Source organism: Festucalex cinctus, chromosome 7 (genome assembly GCF_051991245.1).
Source record: "Festucalex cinctus isolate MCC-2025b chromosome 7, RoL_Fcin_1.0, whole genome shotgun sequence".
NCBI classification, from domain to species: Eukaryota; Metazoa; Chordata; class Actinopteri; order Syngnathiformes; family Syngnathidae; genus Festucalex; species Festucalex cinctus.
The window spans coordinates 14346201-14365581 of record NC_135417.1 but is presented as its reverse complement, the minus strand read 5'-3'; the positions used below and the strand labels follow the sequence as shown (position 1 = coordinate 14365581).

Genomic DNA, 19381 nt, shown 5'->3' with positions numbered 1-19381 from the left:
GTCAGCTGGACCTCCCATAACAAATATTGAACAAATAAATAATTTATGATAACACTGTATTGTTTAAAGCTGAGTGTAGTTGACAAAATGAATACAAACAAAGCAACATAACACTGTCACTACTTTTCGAGATGCACTAGGAAACATTTCCGAAGACAGCAGACTGTATTCTATTAGTAGTTAGACTTTTACTTGGATGTTATTTCTTGATTACATGTCATCCAGATGACGCAGATGAGGCAGACCCCTGCCTGATGGGCGAGGACTCAGGAGACTGCCAGGACTACACCATGATGTGGTTCTTCGACAACCAGCGGCGGCAGTGCAAGCGGTTCTGGTACAGCGGCTGCGGAGGAAACGCGAACCGCTTCAGCACCCTGGAGGCCTGCAAGGACGCCTGCGTGGCCTGAAGGGGGCGCAAATGTGACTGTTTTCAACTTGAAACCTTCTCGACTTGATTGTTATTGTTACGGTGCTTGTGTCACATGACCAACATTCTTTTTTTTTTTAAACATATGCGGTTATGTAAATTCCAGAAAATTCAAAATTCATATCATGATTGTTAGTATTATTACAGTGAACACCAGTTTGTCACACAGCATCAGAAAAGAGGAACATCTGTGATAGATGAAAAAACTCCCAGTTGTTTACTATAAAAATGACATAAAAGACTAACGTTGTATATTTAGACATCAAAATGTTAAGCCAACGTTAAAATTTAATCTAGCTAAGTGCTAGTGGCCTCGCCTTCTCATTCATAATTTTGCTGCATTTCTTCCAGTCGAGCTCAGTGCTGCCCTATTCGTTGTGGCACAATGTGTACTACACCGAAGCCACACAACTCTTGGACTTGTCAACAACAACAACAACAAAAATCTCAAAATCCTGTAATATAACGGGTGTGAATGATCCACCACAATATTGCTGGAGTTCGCTGTAAAAATGATTATTAGTGTCACACAAGAATACAAAGAAAAAGATGAAATATTCCGGAGTACTTGTGGAAAAACAAAGATTTCCCACTTAGAGGGAACAAAAAGGTTTGATGGGTGTAAAAAATAAAATAAAACTGTGTTGGTAGCAGGTCTCAGGTTCCCTAGCTAGTCATCATGACTAACGCTAACATGCTAACCAACTGAATGTGTCTCCCTATTTAGATGGAAGAAAAAGCTGTTATTCACAATCAGGCCGCCAACGATGACATCAGCGTTTATTGAGCACGCGCAAGTCACATGACTTGTTCAGCATCACATGATCAAACTATAAAACAAAATATGTACAAGATGACATCACAGTGACATCAGGGTTTTTCTCATTTCATCATCATCATAGGCCAGCATGAGCTCACCATGACAGCTAATTACAGGAAATGTCTGTGCACGTTTCCATAGAAACCAGCGGGAGTTTATGAGAATGTGAGAGTGTGGGTATGAGAGAAGTTTTTCACGTGAGTGCGTGCATCACTTCCACACTTTGATGATGCCGTCCCTGGACGAGGTGACGATGAATCCTTGCGTGGTCTGGAAGGTGGCGATGTCTGTGATGATGTCATGATGCCCGACGGGCAGCGACTCGGGTCCCCGGCGTGGCGAGTCCTCGGTGGCGCCGCTCTTCTGCTTGCTGTGGATCTCCTGCCGCGTCAGACAAAAAAAAAAAAAAAACACAAACACGCCAGGGAAATGAGCAATTTCCTCCGACGAATACGGAAATAGTCTTGAGAATGCACAGCTTTGCTTACCTGCACCACCTCTGTGCCTTCAATGATCTTTCTGCTGTACAGGACGGACGGACAGTGCAGCGAATCGTTAGCGCCGCCCGCCACGATGTACGACCTCTCCGGGTACGCCAGATCCCAGAACCTGACGAGCACAAAGTCACAGCACCACTTTGCGTTTATGACCTCAAACTTTTGACACAGATTTTTTTGAGGTTTTAAAAAAAAAAAACATCAGCATTATAAATTCTTGTCGCACCTGATCCTCATGTCGGAGCCGGCGGTGAGCAGCAGAGGGTTGCCGTCTGCCGGACTGCAGTAGATCCCGTGCACGCTGTGAGGTGACGGCTGCGACAGGACAGACATGAGTCAATCAATAAAATTTTAAAAATGCAGAAACACGAGCATGCTTCGCAATCCCTACAAATACTAATGACGACTTTCCTATGAGCCGAGAAATATATTTTTTGTTGGGACCTTGCACTTCCATGAAAAGTGAAAATCATAAATAATTGCCACCCTCCTTAAAAAGATTTACATTTGCCTATTTATTCCACAAAATGGCAGCAAAGCATAACTTTTGTCCAAATGAAGCTCCCCAACTCGCTACGATGTAGTTCCTTGGCACAAAGATGCCACAAACACACACTTTGGATTTGGCCAAAGACTGTAAAAATAGTAAAACTGTTCCAACTTCAAACTGTTCAGCACATCCCTACTACAACTTGTTCATAATTTTAAAATAAAAGCCAAAATACCAAGATTTTTTTTTAATTACTTCTTATTTCCCTATTATTTTAAACTTTCAAAATAAAAGGTAAAATCACATTTTTTTTTCTCTTACATTTTTTCTTTAAAATTTTTAAAATTTTCTGATTTCCGCACCAACTCAAATCGTTTCAACTTTAAACTGTTCAGCTCATCAATATCCACTAATTTTGTTTTCAAAATTTCACAATAAAAGCCAAAATGTAAGTGTTTTTTGGTCATTACCTCAATTTCCCACTTTTTTTTTTCTTTTTTTTTTTTTAAAGGTATACATTGAAAATTTTTCAGCAGAAAAAAGTTAATATGTCCCGAATGAATTTGATAACGTCATTATTTTTCATTTACAATTAATACTTTGAAAAAGTAATTTTTCCAATCATGGCTCTCCTGTTTTCTGGGTTTGGTCAGTAAACTCAGTAAACCTACTTCCTCAGCACAGGTGATGTCATCACCAGTCGACAGCAAGTAAAAAAAATACTTTTAAAAGGTTCTAATTGTACATGAAAAATGACGTTACCACATTAATTATAGACAAAATATTGAGTTTTTACTGCTGAAAATGTCTCAATGAGTCAAGTATCCTTTTAAATATTCAAAATAAAAGCCACATTTTTTTCCCCCGTCTGATTTTCACTTTTTGACCAACTCAAATAGTTCCAACTGTTCAGCTCATCCCTACCACAACTTCTTATTTTCAAAATTTCGCAATAAAAGTCCATTTTATTATTATTATTGTTATTTTAACTGTTATCTTTAATTTCCCAATTTTTTAACCAATTCTCACTGTTCCTACTTTAAATTATTAGATCAGCCCTACCACTATTTTTCTTAGTCAAAATTTAAAAAATATATAACAAAATTTTTTTTTTTTTTTCCCCCCTCTGATTTCCATACTTTTTGACTAATTCAAATTGTTCCAACTTTAACCTGTCCTGTTAAGCTTCTCCCTACCACTATTTTTTTGTTTCTAAATTTCACAATAAAAGCCTCAAATTAAGATTATTACCTCTAATTTCTACATATTGATTCCATTCTAACTTGAAAGCATTCAAGTCATTAAACATAGTTACAAAGTTCACAACATTCCATATCATTCAACATTGTTCAATACATAATTCTATGACATGCAAAATCACGCCCACAGTTTTTTTGTATTCCAAGCATTCCACATCATTCGACATGCTTCCACAATTTTTCACTCAGCTTTCAGCATTCACACAGAATTTCAACAGAAATTTAATTTTCTAGTTATAATCATCATCTTTCTCACCTGCATCTCGGACAGCGGCGGCGCCGAACTGGCCCACAGCGTGAACTTACGATCCCCCGTCTCCATGTCCCACATGGACACCTCGTTGTTGCCCTGCACGGCTGCACGCAAGCGAGTGGCGTGGGCGCAAGTCGACGGGAAGTTGCACGAAAGACGCGGAGGAGCGCTCGCTTACCGGCGATGACGGACGACTGGTAGAGCGGGTGCATGAGCAGGCGTCGGACGCGCGCGCGTGCCGGATGCGTGTGGTTGGAAATGGGCAGCTGGAAGCGCATATCCCAGCATGCCATGGTGCCGCTGCTCGTCCCTGCGGATGGGGCAGAAACTCAGGCTGGTTTGGGAATCATATCAATCATATAATAGTGCACTACGTAAAGAAATCTACTGATTAGGACATAAGAAAAAATGAGAAAGTACGATTTTGGGCGTGCTTACCGAGGCATAGCCAGCATTGGTGCATGTCCACGCTGAAGGAGGTGATGAGTCCCAGGCGCAGGTCGTGGCGAAGCGTCCAGGCGTTGGAGTTGGAGCGAAGGTCCCAGCCCACTAGTGAGCCGTTGACGGTGGCGTACGCCAGCACGGCCTGGGCGCCGGAATTAAAATGGTGGATGTCCACCGCGCAGCCGTCCTCCTTCAGGTCCAGAGACCTGCAGGGAAGCGTCACGGTGGAAGAAAATACAAATCAATATCTAGTTAAGGTTTTATTTTAGTCATTTACACTGGTACTTGGACTTTTAAGTTTTTTTGAGATAGGAGCTGTCATGTTGCATTATTCTGTCAAAGAGCAAGTTCAGATTCCCCACCATTAGATGACGGTAGCAAAAATCTGTTGAATTAATAAATTCAAATAAATATGAATATCTGCAATTGGCTGGCAACCAGTTCAGATTGTACCCCGCCTACTGCCCGAAGCCAGCTGGGATAGGTTCCAGCATCCCCCGCGATGCATTTTCTGAACCGCTTGTCGGGTCGCGGGGGGTGCTGGAGCCTATCTCAACTGGCTTCAGGCAGTAGGCGGGGGACACCCTGGCAACCAGCCAGCCAATCGCTGGCGGGGAGAACATGCAAACTCCACCCAGGAAGGCCGGAGCCTGAACTCGAACCCGAGTGTTGGTTAATTAATTAGTCAAGTATAAATAATACAATTAAAAGGTAAGAACGAGTTATTGTATTATGAAGAATAATGTGCATTTGAACCGACCTCGTCTGGAAGGGTTGCACTTTGGGCGATTTTGGCGGTTTGTTGGCTTCGACGGCCAGCAGCTGGATGGCGCCGTTGTCGGACGCCACGGCCAAGTAATGCGAGCCCTGGCAGAAGGTCAGCGTCTTGGCGTGGCCGCCGATGCGCGAGTACGTCAGCACCGACCTGGTGGTGGTGGTCTTGCCCTCCATCTTCTGACTGTCCCACACCTTGACCGTGCCATCGTTGGACGCCGTGGCGAAGATGGCGTGCTCGTCCGACACCCGAATGCGGTTGACGGCCGCTTTGTGCTCGTGGAGGTGGGCCACCAGCAGGCCCTTCGGGTGCCATCCTGAAATGCACGCGTGTAACACACCGTTTGAGCACTTATGCTACTAGTGTGCAAAATTTTCCATGTAATTGTAGGCACTTTGTCCTCCCTAGAACAATTCAACATGCTTGTAAAATGACAAGTAGAACAAATATATATTTACTAGAGAGGCAAAACTATGCACTAATTGACAACTATAAGCTATTACTACTAATTTCATTCTACTAATTAACACCTACCACTACACTAGTACTACTTGTGGCACACAGACGTCAAACAGAGCACAATTTTGCCTCACTAGTATCGTGTAATTGTTCTACTGGTGAGCAAAATGGAAATCAGTACGGTCGTGGGGAAAAAAGATTTAACCAGAAAAACAAGTCATTCTACTAGTGCACCCAAGTGGTAGTGCAAGTGCGCAGAAACGTGTCCAAGGTGGAAGGCAATAGTAGAAAAAAAAACATCTAGTCAGATAGTCGTTCTACTAGTGCATCCAAGTTGTTCTATTAGCACATCTTAGTCGTTTGTGCACTAGTACAATGACTGGGGTAAACTAATAGGACAACTATGTTACTAGTGAGGCAAACCTGTGCATTAGTTAACTATGTGCTAGTAGTAATACAATACTAGTGACATTCTATTAGTTTACAAGTAGTACCGGTACTTCACTACTAGTGAACCTATGTCAACTAGTGGACAGTTTTGCCTCACTAGCATTGGAAGGCAATAGTGGAAAAAACATCACTTTGTAAAAGCAAAATCGTTCTACTAGTGTATGTGCTACTAGTAAAACACTCAATATTAACCTGTAGAATGTCACTAACTGTACTTGCAGCAGAAGCAACTAGTGCACAGTTTTGCCTTACGAGCAACACGTCATTGTTCTACTAGTGCACCCTAGTCTTTCTACTAGTGCGCAGAAATGTTATACAGTAGCAGAAGGCCGGAGTGGGGATTGAAAAAACATCACTAGTGAACCCGTAGTCGTTTTACTAGTACTGCCCTCCACTACTGTATGACATATCTGCACACTAGTATAGCTACATGTTACTAGTGAGGCAAAACTGTGCTACTAGTACTACTCATGATATTCTACCAGTTAGCTCATCGTACTTCACTGGTAGCACTTGTAGCACGTATATAGTTACTAGTGTGGAGATTAGCCTCACTAATAACACGTTTTCACACTTTTTTTTTTTTTTTTTTTTTTTAGCTGAACTTCTCTGAAGTAGGATCACAACTTAACAAGAATAGGAAAAGTTGAATCCCGTGGTGACAAGAGTTTGAGACAGCGGCGGCAAGCGAGTTACCGGGAGGCGGCGGGCGACTCTCCCACTCGGCGCTCTCCATCATGTGCTTGGCCATGCGCTCGGCGCTGCACTGGTCGCGCTTCTGCTGCACCAGCTGCTGCAGCTCCACCTTGCAGGTGTTGAGGCGGCGCTGGTAGGACAGGCCGCTCGTCACCGACTGCTGCGCGGCCACCGCCGGCGGCGCGTTCTTTCGGGGTTGACTCGACGGACCGTCAGGCACCTGCGGGGCCCAAAGCACGCAGATCCAATATGGTGGTTAGATCATGAATAGGGGTGGGAACCTCTGGGTACCTCACGATACGATACGATACAAGGCTCACAATAACGATTATCTCATGATATGATGATACCGCGATTATCGATATATTGCTCAGGTAATAAATCCACAATAATCTACAATAAAACTAATTATAAAATAATAATAATAATAATAATCCATCCATCCATCCATCCATTTTCTTGACCGCTTATTCCTCACAAGGGTCGCGGGATAATAATAATAATAATAATAATAATAATAATAATAAAAAAAAAACAAATAAATAAAATATTCATAATATTATAATAAAAATAATATAAATATAAATATAATCTAAACACATAATACAATATATAAATATATAATATGTATATAAAAATATAAATACAATAATAATAATAATAATAATAATAAAATAATAAAATAGAAATAATATATATAAGAATAATGAAAACTAAGCTTACGAGTCTTCTTCGTCTGAAGACTTCCGTCAATTTCCCCGCCACTCTTATGAAGCGCTACCCCTAGTGACCCACCAAGTAATTACACAATAAGTCATGAACAATGGAGCCATTGGAGTGGCTGTATATTAACTCATTCGTTCCAAGCCTTTTTTACAGAAACAAACCCGTTCGCTCCCGGCTGTTTTACTGGATTTTGACTGATTTTGCAAGGCATCCGATTTGCAGCAATTAGCATTAGAATATAGCTAAGTTTAATCAATTTTCACAAATCAATTTAGAATTGTGAGTAATTGAGCTTTTTTTTTTCAACATGGCCCTGGTTGATCTCCTTTGCTTTGCTGCCACCTGCTGGCCATTTGTGTAATAACTACCATTTCTGCAACCGTTCTTTGCAGTTGAGAGGCTGCATCAAAGCATTCTGTATGCTCTAGCATAAAAACAAAAAAAAACACACACAAAAAACGTATAAATGCATCTTTGGGACACTTAAAAACATTTTTTAAAAATCGTATTTATACGTTTTTGGGAGAAAATGGGTTAACTATAAATATTGTGATACTTGCGTAGACGTATTGATAATCTATCGGGAGACAAAGTATCTCTATATAGATATATCATCACACTCCTAATCATGACGTTCAAACTTTTTCCACCCCCCCTCCCCCCAAAAAAAAAGAAAAAAAAAAGAAAAAAAAAAAAGACTATTTTTCCCAAGTTGTTCATCTGTACCGTGTTTGCCTGCGTGGTGGCGACGGTGGCGGCGGGCTCCTGAGATCCAAACATGCTCTTCCACTCCTCATTCATGATGGAGTCCTGTTTGATGTGTTTCCTCGCTGCGTGAGACAAAAATGTCATGTTAACTTCTACGCCTTTCCGTAACTCTTCTAGTCTCTCTATGACACTCAAAAACCAGTAACAATTTCGATCTGAATGAGGCCAAAAAAGCGCGAGCCTCACCTCGCTTGTCCTCCACCTCGCCTTTGGGCTTGGCCAGGTCCACCTGGCGTCCGGTGATGCCCAGTATGGCGAGGTCCACCACACCCGTCTGGGACGCCTCCCCAAGGTGTATCTGCTCGCCCATGTTGGCTTTGGCCTTGTTGGACTTGAGCATGAAGTCTCGGAGAGCCAGCAGTTTGTCTTCCTCCGCTTCCGTCATTCCCTGAACGCGGACCAACAAACACGACACAAGCGCTTGATAATGTTTATGTCAATCATGCGTCACATCGTGTGGTCCAGTGTTTCCCCAAGCACTGTGCTGTGAGAAATCATCAGGGGCGTCATAACGGATATTATCCAGTTACGCTGTAAGTCACACCAGTCCAGAAATGTATCATTAATAAGGAAAATAAAATTATATAAGTCGCTCCAGTGTATAAATTCCATTTTTTGGGGGAAATTTATTTTACAAAAACAGAGACCAACAACAGTAGTGCTTGGATTTAATCCCTAATTGTGTGACGGCAACAGACGAGTTCTGGTTGGATTCAAAACTTCTAACTACGGATGATTTTCTTTTTAGTTTTAAATGTGTTACCCTAACTAGAATTGGAAAAAGAAGAAATTGAAGATTAAGAAGACATAGAATAAGAAGAAGATCTAGAAGAAGAAGAAGAGGTGATGATTTTTTTTTTTTAAGAGGAAGAAGAAGAAGCTTAAGGGACCCATTTTTTATTTTTGTTAAATTCATTTTATAAATTAATTGGCCGATTTAATCGGTTATTGTAATTTTGCTCTGCCAATCATTGCAAATCTGCATTGGCCTAAAAAAAAAAAAAAAAAAAATTAAAAATAAAAAACATATCTGTCGAAACCTAGTTTTATCTCCCAGGACATTGATACTCATTTCATTAGCCTGTGTATAGAGTTTTTGATTATGTGTTAGCATTAAACTAGGACAAAAAAAAGAAAAGAAAAGTACAACAAATAGTTCATATTAGGGCTGTGCAATTAATCGAAATTCAATTACAATTTAAATTATTACACTCCATAATTACAACATCGGCATAAGCGTAAACAAAAATAAAACATTGTTAATCCTAATTTCGAGTTATTTAAATGAATATATTTGCACCTTTTTTCATTTTAAAATACCTAATTTAATAAATCTTGTTTGGTCCAAAAGGAACTTGCATAATTATAGTGTTTCAAAGAAAAATTTTTGTTTTAATACATTTTACATGTTTAAACATTTTCTTGTTTTGTGTTAAAAAAACAAACGATTGTTCTAATCATGATTTCAATTATAACCAAATGAATCAGGATTAATATTTTCTTCGTAATTGAGTAGCCTTGTTCATATCTTAAAAAAACAAACAACAACTTGTAAACTGGGTCAGAATTCAAACTGACGAGGTAATTGTGAGTGTGACAATAGCAGTTGTTTGAAGCTTCATAATTGGTCTATGCTAATTTATGTTAGCCCATCTACAGCGTTTCACATTATATGATGGCAGACTTTCCTCTGCTGAAATGATATTATTTGTTCTCTAAATCTAATATTTGATGTGTCAGTTGACAGAAAACAACTTGGAAAATAAACAACTTGTTGTCTTGTTCTTACTCTGTTCAAACGATCGATTTTGGCTTTGGCGCGTTCACCTGCGAGAGCAGCTTTTTGAGCAGCTGCGCGATGGCGGGGTCCTCAGGCGCCGGGCACTCCGGGATGGACCCAGCGCGCTTCTTCTGCCGCAGCAGCAGGTGGCGGAAGAGGCTGGCGATGTCTTTGGAGCGCAGCGCGTAGTCAAAGATGGAGCGACTCAGCGGCTCCTTCAGGACGCTCAGCAGGACCAGCTCCTTGTCGATCTGACGACGCAGGCGGTGCGCACGTGAGCGAGGATGACGATGACGACGACGAGGAAGCACTCACCTGGATGATGGGCTGCGTGACGAAGGGATTGAGGTGCGGCATCAGTTTGCAGTAGACGTCGGCCACGTTGAGGTGCTGAGCGACCACCGTGATGAAGCCCACAGCGCCATAACGGATCCACAAGTTGGGGTGGCACAGGAACGGCGCTGCAGAAAGGAAGTAAGAAAGGACTGATACCCATTGAGAATACTGCGAGTAATTGACAACTTGAGATAGACGGATATTGTTTTTTTCAGGGCCAATACTGATACTGATTATTAGTCGTCAAGGACACAGATAGCCAATACTTAGAGCCGATATTCTTTTGCTAAAAGGGATCTATTGGCATCAAAATGTGGGAAAAAAAACAAATTCCAGCTCTTATTTTTTTAAGTTTAAGAATATGTATATTGAACAACTTTTAGGGTTTGTTAAATATTGGAGTTAAAAAAATAAATAAATCTTAGTCAATAGACATCTTTGCTTTAAAATTCTAATAAAAAGACAGTTCAGGGACCTCCCAGGGGCAGTAGCATGATTTCAAAAGTTAAAAACTTTTAAAGTTAAAAACTAAAAGCAAATAATGCCCTATTTTTTTCTACAGTAAATAAAGTTTTAAAATTTTCAAAATATCTGAAGTACTGTATTAAAATTTTACTTATATTAGTTTAATTTCAAATAGTGCTGTCAAAGTAAAAGCATTAATTAATCACAAACAATTATCTGACAGCGGATGGTTATGTTAAAGGTAGCACAGGTTGTGTTTGAGCAATAAACATAACTACATGCATTAAAGTATAGCATTTAATAAATGTTTGCCTAGGACATTCACAATATTTGTCAAACTTTTGGGGTCATTTTTTCCCCCATTTTAAGTTCTGTAAGTAATTAACTGATTAGAAAAAGAGGATGAGCGTGTGTGCAGTGGATAAAACATTTTGAAGACGTCCTCATAACATTAAATGTCAAAAAAATTAACACATAACAGGTAATTACATTTAAAAAGAATTGATAAAAAGGCTTTTTAATTAAGTGATTATCGTGATTAATCAAAATTCTAAGATGTGATTAATCTGATTAAAAAATGTAATCGCTCTAATTTAAAAAAAAAACAGAAGTTGCAGGGCCAGCAGCATCTCTGACAATTTAAAAAATTTGTTTCTTGAAGTTTTAAATGGCTCTATTACCAGGTAGGTGTATGATTCTTTAAAATGGCTGATGCCGATATTTGTCAAAATGCTGAATATCAGTCTATCCGTATTGACAACCATTGGTTGCCAAGCCTTTTGTGCACAAATACCACATTTGATTAAAAAATAAAAAAAATAAATAAAAAAAAAAGATCATTATTATTCCTTGCGGCCAGCACAAGAGCGTGAGCTTACCGATGTCGGCGACAAACTCGTATATGTGAGGCTTCTGCAGCAGCCCCAGCTGGCACATGCACATCAGCGCGTTGAGAGCTTTGTAGATGACAAACTCCTCCGTGTCGCTCAGGCCCTGCTGGAGGAGCGGCTTCAAGATGGCCGAGCTCTGCCAGCCCACGTACGCTGCCACTCCTCCGCGCGGTCACACACAAAGACAACGTGAGGGTGAGCCGTGGTTCTAAAACTGGGAGTCAGCTACCTCTAACTTGGCGGGGGGGGCTCAGGAAAGTAATTTGCAATAAATGATGAGATAGTCCACCCAATCGGGAAGCACTTCTACGCCGGTTCTCACCGACGATGCTGTCGAAGAAGGCGCCGCGCAGGTGCCAGTCGTTCTTGTCGTTAAGGAAGGTGATCATGTGCGAGAGCAGCACGTCGTTGGCCTTCTGCCGGCCGAAGAACACGCAGAGTCGCGTGATGCCGTTCTCCATCAGCGACTGCTTCACCACGTTCTCGGAGTCGCTCAGCAGCGTCACCACCTTCTGCTGCACCATCTCGTGGAGCGCCTGCAGCTCTGCGCATTCAGGTCAAACTCATTGACTTCTCGAGTAGCAATTGACAACAGAGGTTATCTCAAAGCACGTTACAAATCTGCTTGGAGATTTTATATCTTTGACCTCGAATTGAAATTGAATTTGCTTGTTTACAATTTTATTTCTAATCTCATGAAACAACTCGGTCCATGTTTAGCGTGGTATAGACCATAGCACAGCACAGTAACTACTTTCAAGAGGAGGTCAACCCCCCCACCCTCCCCCAAAAAATATATCTTAATAGTATGTTCAATGCAGATCCACAAGTCTAAATACAGTATTATGATAAATATTGCATAAGTGGAATATGAATTAAGCAATAAGATCCAGCAGTTTTTATCAGTATCAGAAGGCGGTCAGTTTGCCACTTGCTGTCGAGTGAAAATGACATCATCACAGTTAATAACCAATCACTGCTCAGCTTCAAAAAACAGGTGAGCTGTGACTGGTCGTGGCTTGAGCCCTGAACAACTGTGATGTCAAAATGTCTATAATTAATGTGGTAACTTAATTCTTTTTCATGTACATGAATACCTTTAAAAAGTAATTTTTCTACTTGCTGTCGACTGATGATGACATCACCTGTGCTGAGGAAGTAAGTAACGGCAAATCATGGCTCACGTGTTTTCTGGGTTTGGTCAGGAAACTGAGCCATGACTGGCCGTTACTTCCTCAGCACAGGTGATGTCATCAGTCAACAGCAAGTAGAAAAAATACTTTTTAAAGATATTCATTGTACATGAAAAAGAATGAAGTTCTTAAATTCATTCTAGACAAAATATTAACTTCACTGGTGAAAATTGTTCAATAAGTCAAGTATCCCTTTAAGGTTGACTTCCGCTTTAATTAAATAGACACCTCGGATGCTAATTAGACACACCTTGGTTGAACATGTCCCTTTCTTAAGTTCTTCACTGACAAAATTGTGTCAACCAGAGCCTGTATTGCCCAGCCTTCATGTGATCTAACTACTCCTATGTACTATTCATCTACTTTTGTTCAATTTGAGCCAGTGTCACTCTTATTATTGAAGAATATAGTCAGTAATTTGAAGTCCTCAGGTTCCCCTACTGATGCCATCCCTCCTCGTTTGTTTAAGGAGGTTTTTGACACTCTTGGACCACATGTCCTTGAGATAATTAATTATAGCCTTTTTACTGGTATAGTACCAGGTGATTTTAAACATGCAGTCGTACGACCTCTACTTAAAAAAACAGGCCTTGACCCCCTAATTTGTACTAATTTCAGGCCCATTTCTAACCTCCCATTTATTTCTAAAATATTGGAAAAGGTTGTTTACTCTCAGTTGTTACCGTTTTTAGAGAAAAATGGTGTCACTGAATTATTTCAGTCTGGTTTTAAAGCGCTTCATAGCACAGAGTCTGCTCTTTTGAGGGTATCAAATGATATATTTTTATCAACAGACTCTGGAAAGTTTGTTGTTTTGGTTCTCCTTGATTTGTCTGCTGCGTTTGATACCGTAGATCATGACATTTTAATTTCTCGTCTTGAGCATTATGTGGGCATTCAAGGGGTCACCCTCGAATGGTTTAGGTCATACTTAAAAGATAGGAGCTTTTGTGTAAAAATTTACGATTTTGTGTCCTCTTAAGCTCCTCTTCCACATGGGGTTCCACAGGGGTCAATTCTTGGCCCTCTTTTATTGGCTCTCTATTTATTACCTCTTGGTTCTGTTTTTAGAAAACATGGTATTTTATTTCATTTTTATGCTGATGACTGTCAGATCTATTTTCCCCTGGCCCAGAACAGTGCAATACAACAACTCACTGACTGTCTAAATGATATTAAATCCTAGCTTTCTTTTAATTTTTTGAGTCTGAATGACGAAAAGACTGAAGTGATGTTGTTTGGACCAAGTAGCTCTTCCTCTGCTAGTGTGGACCTTGGTCCACTAGCACCTTATCTCAGGGACTGTGTCATGAATTTGGGTGTTAAGTTTGACCCTGATTTTAAATTTGAGAAGCAGATTAGTTCTGTTGTACAGAAAAGTTTTTCTCAGCTTCGCCACATAGCTAAGGTGAAACCAATTTTATCAAGACTGGACTTGGAAAGATTGATTCATGCTTTTATTACAACTCGTCTTGATTATTGTAATTCTTTGTATGTAGGCATTAGCAAGACTGCTCTTGCCCGTCTGCAACTTATACAAAACTCTGCTGCTCGTCTGCTTACTCAGACACGTAGACGTGAGCATATTACTCCTATCTTAGCATCACTGCATTGGCTCCCTGTGCACTATCGAATTAATTTTAAGCTTCTGTTGTTTGTTTTTAAATGTTTGAATAATCTTGCACCTCCCTATTTATCTGAGTTGCTTCACCCTTATAGCCCACCCCGATTACTAAGATCAGCTGACCAGTTGCTTCTGGTAGTTCCGAAAACAAGGCGGAAGCTTAGGGGTGACAGAGCGTTCGCGACTGCTGCTCCCAGGTTGTGGAATCAATTACCACTGTATGTTAGACAGGCCACTTCACTCCTGGTTTTTAAATCACGTTTAAAAGCATACTATTTTTCTCTGGCCTTCAACACATAGTATTACTGATATTTACAAGCAGTAGACTGGCATGAATTTGTTTATATTATTTTATGTGTTTTGTGATTTCTAAGTATGTTTTTATATTTTATCTGGTTTTATTTTCTTATTTTATGTGCAGCACTTTGGTTCCCTTGTGGATTTTTAAATGTGCTATACAAATAAAGTTGATTGATTGGTCAAATTATTTTCAATCGTTTATAAGACTAGGCCTGTTTCATCAGTTTTTTTTTTTTAATTAATAATTATGCTGAACCAAATTCAAAAGCTGTGTGTGATTTTCACTGATTAATTTTCAACATGTACCAACCTGAGTCGTAGTTGTCGTTAGGGTGTAACGTTTCCTCCGCCTCCTCTCCGCTGGCGTCGTGCTCTGTGCTTATGTTGTTCTCCTGCACCAACTCCAGGAAGCGGAGGGCGCTCTCGGCGAGGTGTGCCACGTTCTCTAACATCAACAAAAATATTCTTGATCCATCATGAACGCCCAAACACAATTTTGTTGAAACCCCTGAACAAGATCGCCGCCTACCCGCGTAAGCCAATCTGACAATGGTGGCGTCATCCTGCGCCAGGTGAGCGATGCCCGGCAGGATGTACTCCGGGTATATGTTGACATCGTTGCGTGGCACTTCCTTGACCAGCGCCAGCACCTTGGTGAGGGTGCGCACAGCCTGGGCCCGCACACGCGGCACCGTGTCGTTGCAGAAGTGCAGCAAGTACGGCGTGATGCGGTCCAGCAGAATGTCTACGCCCAGACGCGGCGCCAGGTGGAGGATCAGCTCCAGCGCTGCCAGCTTGGAGTCACATGAGTGCAACGTCTGCAGGCAGGAAGTGATGACCGACGCCAGCACCATCAGGCCTTGCTGCTCCTTGGCGCTCACCGTGCCCTCGCTGGCATCCTGGGAGGAACTTGGGGAGCCTACAGATACAGATACAGAAACAGATACAAATGTACTTTTTTTTTTCCTGATTAAAGAAGAGACTCTAATCTTTCTTTTGGTAAGTATATATTTTTATAGGAATAGAACACAATATTCTGTGGGCCTTGCAAAATCAGTCAAAATCCAGTAAAACAGGCAGGAGCGAAGGGGCTTGCTTTAGTGAAAATCGCTGGGAGAGAATGAGTTAATGATGTCAAAAGTTCCCTTCTTCCTGGGCTGGCAGTGAATGAGTGAAAAAAAAATACCTCAAATTGGACACACCAAAAAAAAATGAGCGTTATAGAGAAAAACCCTGCTAAATTTCAGTTAATACAAAAGTATATAAAATAAGGCTTCATAGCCATTCAAATTTTTTTTTACAATTTTTAAAATGTTTGCGTCTCTTGCCTCTGAGGTTATGCAGGATGTTGTCCAGGTCCTTGCGTATTACGAGCACTCTCTCGTCAGCTGATTGGAAAGTGTCTTTGGCGAACTGCGCCATGTACGGCAGCAGGAAGGTGTAAAAGATGTCGGGGAAGGCTTTTCCTCGCTGCTGCTTCAGGTAATCCTCGGCAGCCAAGCGCCGCTCCGGTTCCCGCTGTACCATTTGTGCCACCTGACGGACATCAGAGATCACGATTGAGACATTTGACCGGGTTTTCACTGTAATACGTTAAACAGGCTTTACCAGTTCTCGGATGCTGAGGTCCTCAATCTTTTCTAGGACTTGCTCCGTCTGGAAGTGTCCTTTGCGGTATGCTAGTAGCTGGGACAAATCGAAGAGCGGAACACCCTCCGTGAACAGCTCAGCGATCACACAGCCTGAAAAAAGGAAACATGCTACAGTCTAGGACTGGCCTTAAAACAAAATCATTTTATTAATATACAGGACTGTCTCAGAAAATTCGAATATTGTGATAAAGTCCTTTATTGTCTGCAATGCAATTAAATAAGCAAAAATGCCATACATTCTGGATTCATTACAAATCAACTGAAATATTGCAAGCCTTTTATTGTTTTAATATTGCTGATTATGGCTTTTTTTTACTTGCTCTGAGGAAATATTCTAATATTTTGAGTTATGATGATACTTGAGTTTTCTTAAGCTTTAAGACATAATCAGCAATATTAAAATAATAAAAGGCTTGCAATATTTCAGTTGATTTACAATGAATCCAGAATGTACAACATTTTAGTTTTTTTAATTGTATTACAGAAAATAAAGAACTTTATCACAAAATTCTAATTTTCTGAGACAGTCCTGTATATAATCCGATTTTACACAATAATTCATGTTTGCCTGTAGGAAAAGCTAATTACATTTCTAATTAATTTTGGAAAATAAAGTTTGGTTTTCAAGTTATTTTTCCCATGTTTTTCCCAAGTTCTAAAACTAGCTATGGAATCCACGGCAAACACTGGCACTGCCAATCGTAATTTCCTACTTCGTCCGACTGCAGATCAAGATCAGCTTCGTCTGTTTGCGTGCGCAATCAAGGTAGCACCTGTTTTTGAATGTGCCAAGCATTCAGGCCCACCTGCAGAGAAAATGTCCATTGCCTGCTTCAGCTCGCCTCTGCTCCTCTGATTGCTGCTGCTCAGGTCCACCAGCGGTGTGTTCTGGTCGCTCTCAGCAGTGAACATGCTGCCATCCACGAAGCGCTCTGGTGCGATGTAGCAGGTGCGACGGCGGGACGTGTCGAAGAAGTAGTTAAAGTCGGCGGGGTTGTCTTCGGGAAGGTAGGTGGGCTTGAAGCTGGCGAAATCGCTCAGCAGCACCCAGTTCCAGCTGGTCACCATCACGTTCTCCGTCTTGATGTCGCCGTGGCGCACGCCAGCCTTGTGTGCCTGGTCCACGGCGGTGAGGATCTGGAAGGCCAGCCACCGTTTCTCCACGTTGTTGAGGAATGGCCGCGTGCTGATGCGGTCGTACAGGTTGTCGCGCACGTACTGGCGGAAGAGGATGGCGGCCTTCTCCGTCAGCGAGGTTTTCTGGAAGGGCAGGCAGTTGTGGCAGGAGTGCAGGCGGATCTTCAGCTCCTCCAGCTCCTGCTTGTAGCTGGTGAGCGGAAGCGACGGGTCCTGAATGGCGAACACCTTGACCACCAGCATGCCCTCGCGGTGCTTGGCGCGCGCCACCTTAAAGAAGCGCGTACTTCCCAAGCTCTTGTCGTACTCGTGATCGTGGATGTCCGAGAAGTAGCTGTCCACCGACAAGATCTGCGACGGGGCGATGCCCGCCAACTGGTTGCCCATCGCCTCTGCCGGGATTCAAAGAGAACTGTTAGTCGTTTTTCAGCCTGGCTGTAACAATATACTGCAAATAGGGAACAATTCAAAAGAGGTTTCAAACTGTTTAATGCTAATCCCAGTTGAAGTTTACAAACTAAAGTGAAAAACAAAGTGATTTGCATGTTATGTATTTAAAATAACCACATAGCTTTGCCTTCGAAAAGTCATCTTAACTTAATGCTAACAAACATTGCAAAACACCATTGATAAGCTAATGGTTATCAGTGATTGTCACAGTTTTAGAAGCAACTGATATTTGAATACAAATGGTCATGAAATGTCTTTTTCCAGAGAGCAAAACCTGGGCTACCGCTAATGCTAGTTCAATAACATGAAGAGATCACTTTGGAGATGAGGCGGAAATATAGCTAGTCATATGATTAATAACCCTGAAATTACATACCCTCCAAGATTATTCGCTCAGCACTGCAGTATGGGAGTATTTTGGCACCCAATATACCCATCTGTTGTCTAATTAGGGCGAATAACGAGCATACTAGTAGATGAACCTTAAAACGAGATTCAGGATAACTAGTGGGGTAAATATATGCACTAGTAGACAGCTGTGTGCTAGAAGTACCACCAATGGCATTGTAAAATTCTATTTAGTTATTAATTAACATCTATTACTTCACTAATAGAGGTATGCAGATAGCACATAATGCACGATTTTGCCTTACTTATAACATGTAATTTGTCCAACAACTTATGCCAAAGTTATCTTACTAATGAGGGCATTAGGCTGACATCAAGGATAGCGAATAAATGGTCAAACAAGATGATGGAAAGTGGGAAGCTACTAGTGGGCTCTTTGGTGCTCCTACTAGGACGCAGGAGACTACTAGTAAGCTACGTGAAACATGCCCACTAGTTTAGCCTGGTAGTTTTACTAGCAAGACGCAGTAGTTTATTAATAACGTATAGGTAATAGTCGTTCAAAGAGGCACTGTTGGAGGAGAAACGTTACTAGTATTTTTAAGTCTTTGAATTGTCCTACTAGTGAGTACAATGAGCTTAATAGTTCAGGGAATTGAATGTGGCTATCAAGGAAAAATAATACTAATACTGTTTCTCAATGCAGTTTACTGTTTACCTTCTGACGTCAGCACGCTAATATTTCCTATTCTAACTCTGTTTTTCCACCGTGGTACTTATAAGTGACATTTCCACACACGTTAGAATGTTTACATTCTAAAGAGCCGTCACATGACATCAAGTTAGCATCCCATTAGCTTGCCGGCTAACCATCATTAGCCAAACGCTCAAAGCATCCGTGTCAGAATGGCAGGAAGTGATGGGAAAAGTCGTGTTACCTGCGGATAGCGAGGCTGAAGTAGTCGCTGTGGGGGTTCTTTTATAAAGTCAGTGGGGACGAAAAAAGAAGATAATAAAGCAACCTTTTAAGGAAAGAGCGAGATGAAGCGAAGAGAACGAGACGGCGTCCAGCAGCTGTTGTTGTGATTCCGGGTCAGAGTGAATCGTCACGTCACTCAAGTCGCCGCCCTGTGAAAGGT

General features: G+C 41.3%; 2 protein-coding genes across 4 annotated transcripts in view; one reads left to right on the top strand and one right to left on the bottom strand.

Annotated features, from left to right (window-relative positions):
- The window catches only part of col6a4a (collagen, type VI, alpha 4a), a 40136-nt gene extending 39056 nt beyond the window's left edge, over nt 1-1080 (top strand). For all 3 annotated transcript variants that reach the window (XM_077526122.1, XM_077526123.1, XM_077526121.1), the window contains one exon: nt 226-1080. In XM_077526122.1, the coding sequence (XP_077382248.1) occupies nt 226-410 (185 nt within the window). In that variant the 3' untranslated portion in view covers nt 411-1080. The remainder of the gene's footprint in view (nt 1-225) is intronic.
- Nucleotides 1081-1194: 114 nt separating this feature from the next.
- On the bottom strand, nt 1195-19365 carry pik3r4 (phosphoinositide-3-kinase, regulatory subunit 4). Its single transcript, XM_077526125.1, has 20 exons — nt 19181-19365; nt 17114-17836; nt 16264-16397; nt 15984-16191; nt 15185-15574; nt 14966-15100; nt 11861-12082; nt 11527-11700; nt 10163-10308; nt 9895-10098; nt 8254-8455; nt 8026-8129; nt 6574-6793; nt 4954-5284; nt 4188-4399; nt 3928-4059; nt 3753-3853; nt 1974-2062; nt 1739-1859; nt 1195-1631 (listed from the first exon to the last, which is right to left on the bottom strand). The coding sequence occupies exons 2-20, from the start codon at nt 17829-17831 to the stop codon at nt 1461-1463; spliced, it is 4014 nt and encodes a 1337-aa protein (XP_077382251.1). The 5' UTR covers nt 17832-17836; nt 19181-19365; the 3' UTR covers nt 1195-1460.
- Between the last annotated feature and the right edge of the window lie 16 nt (nt 19366-19381).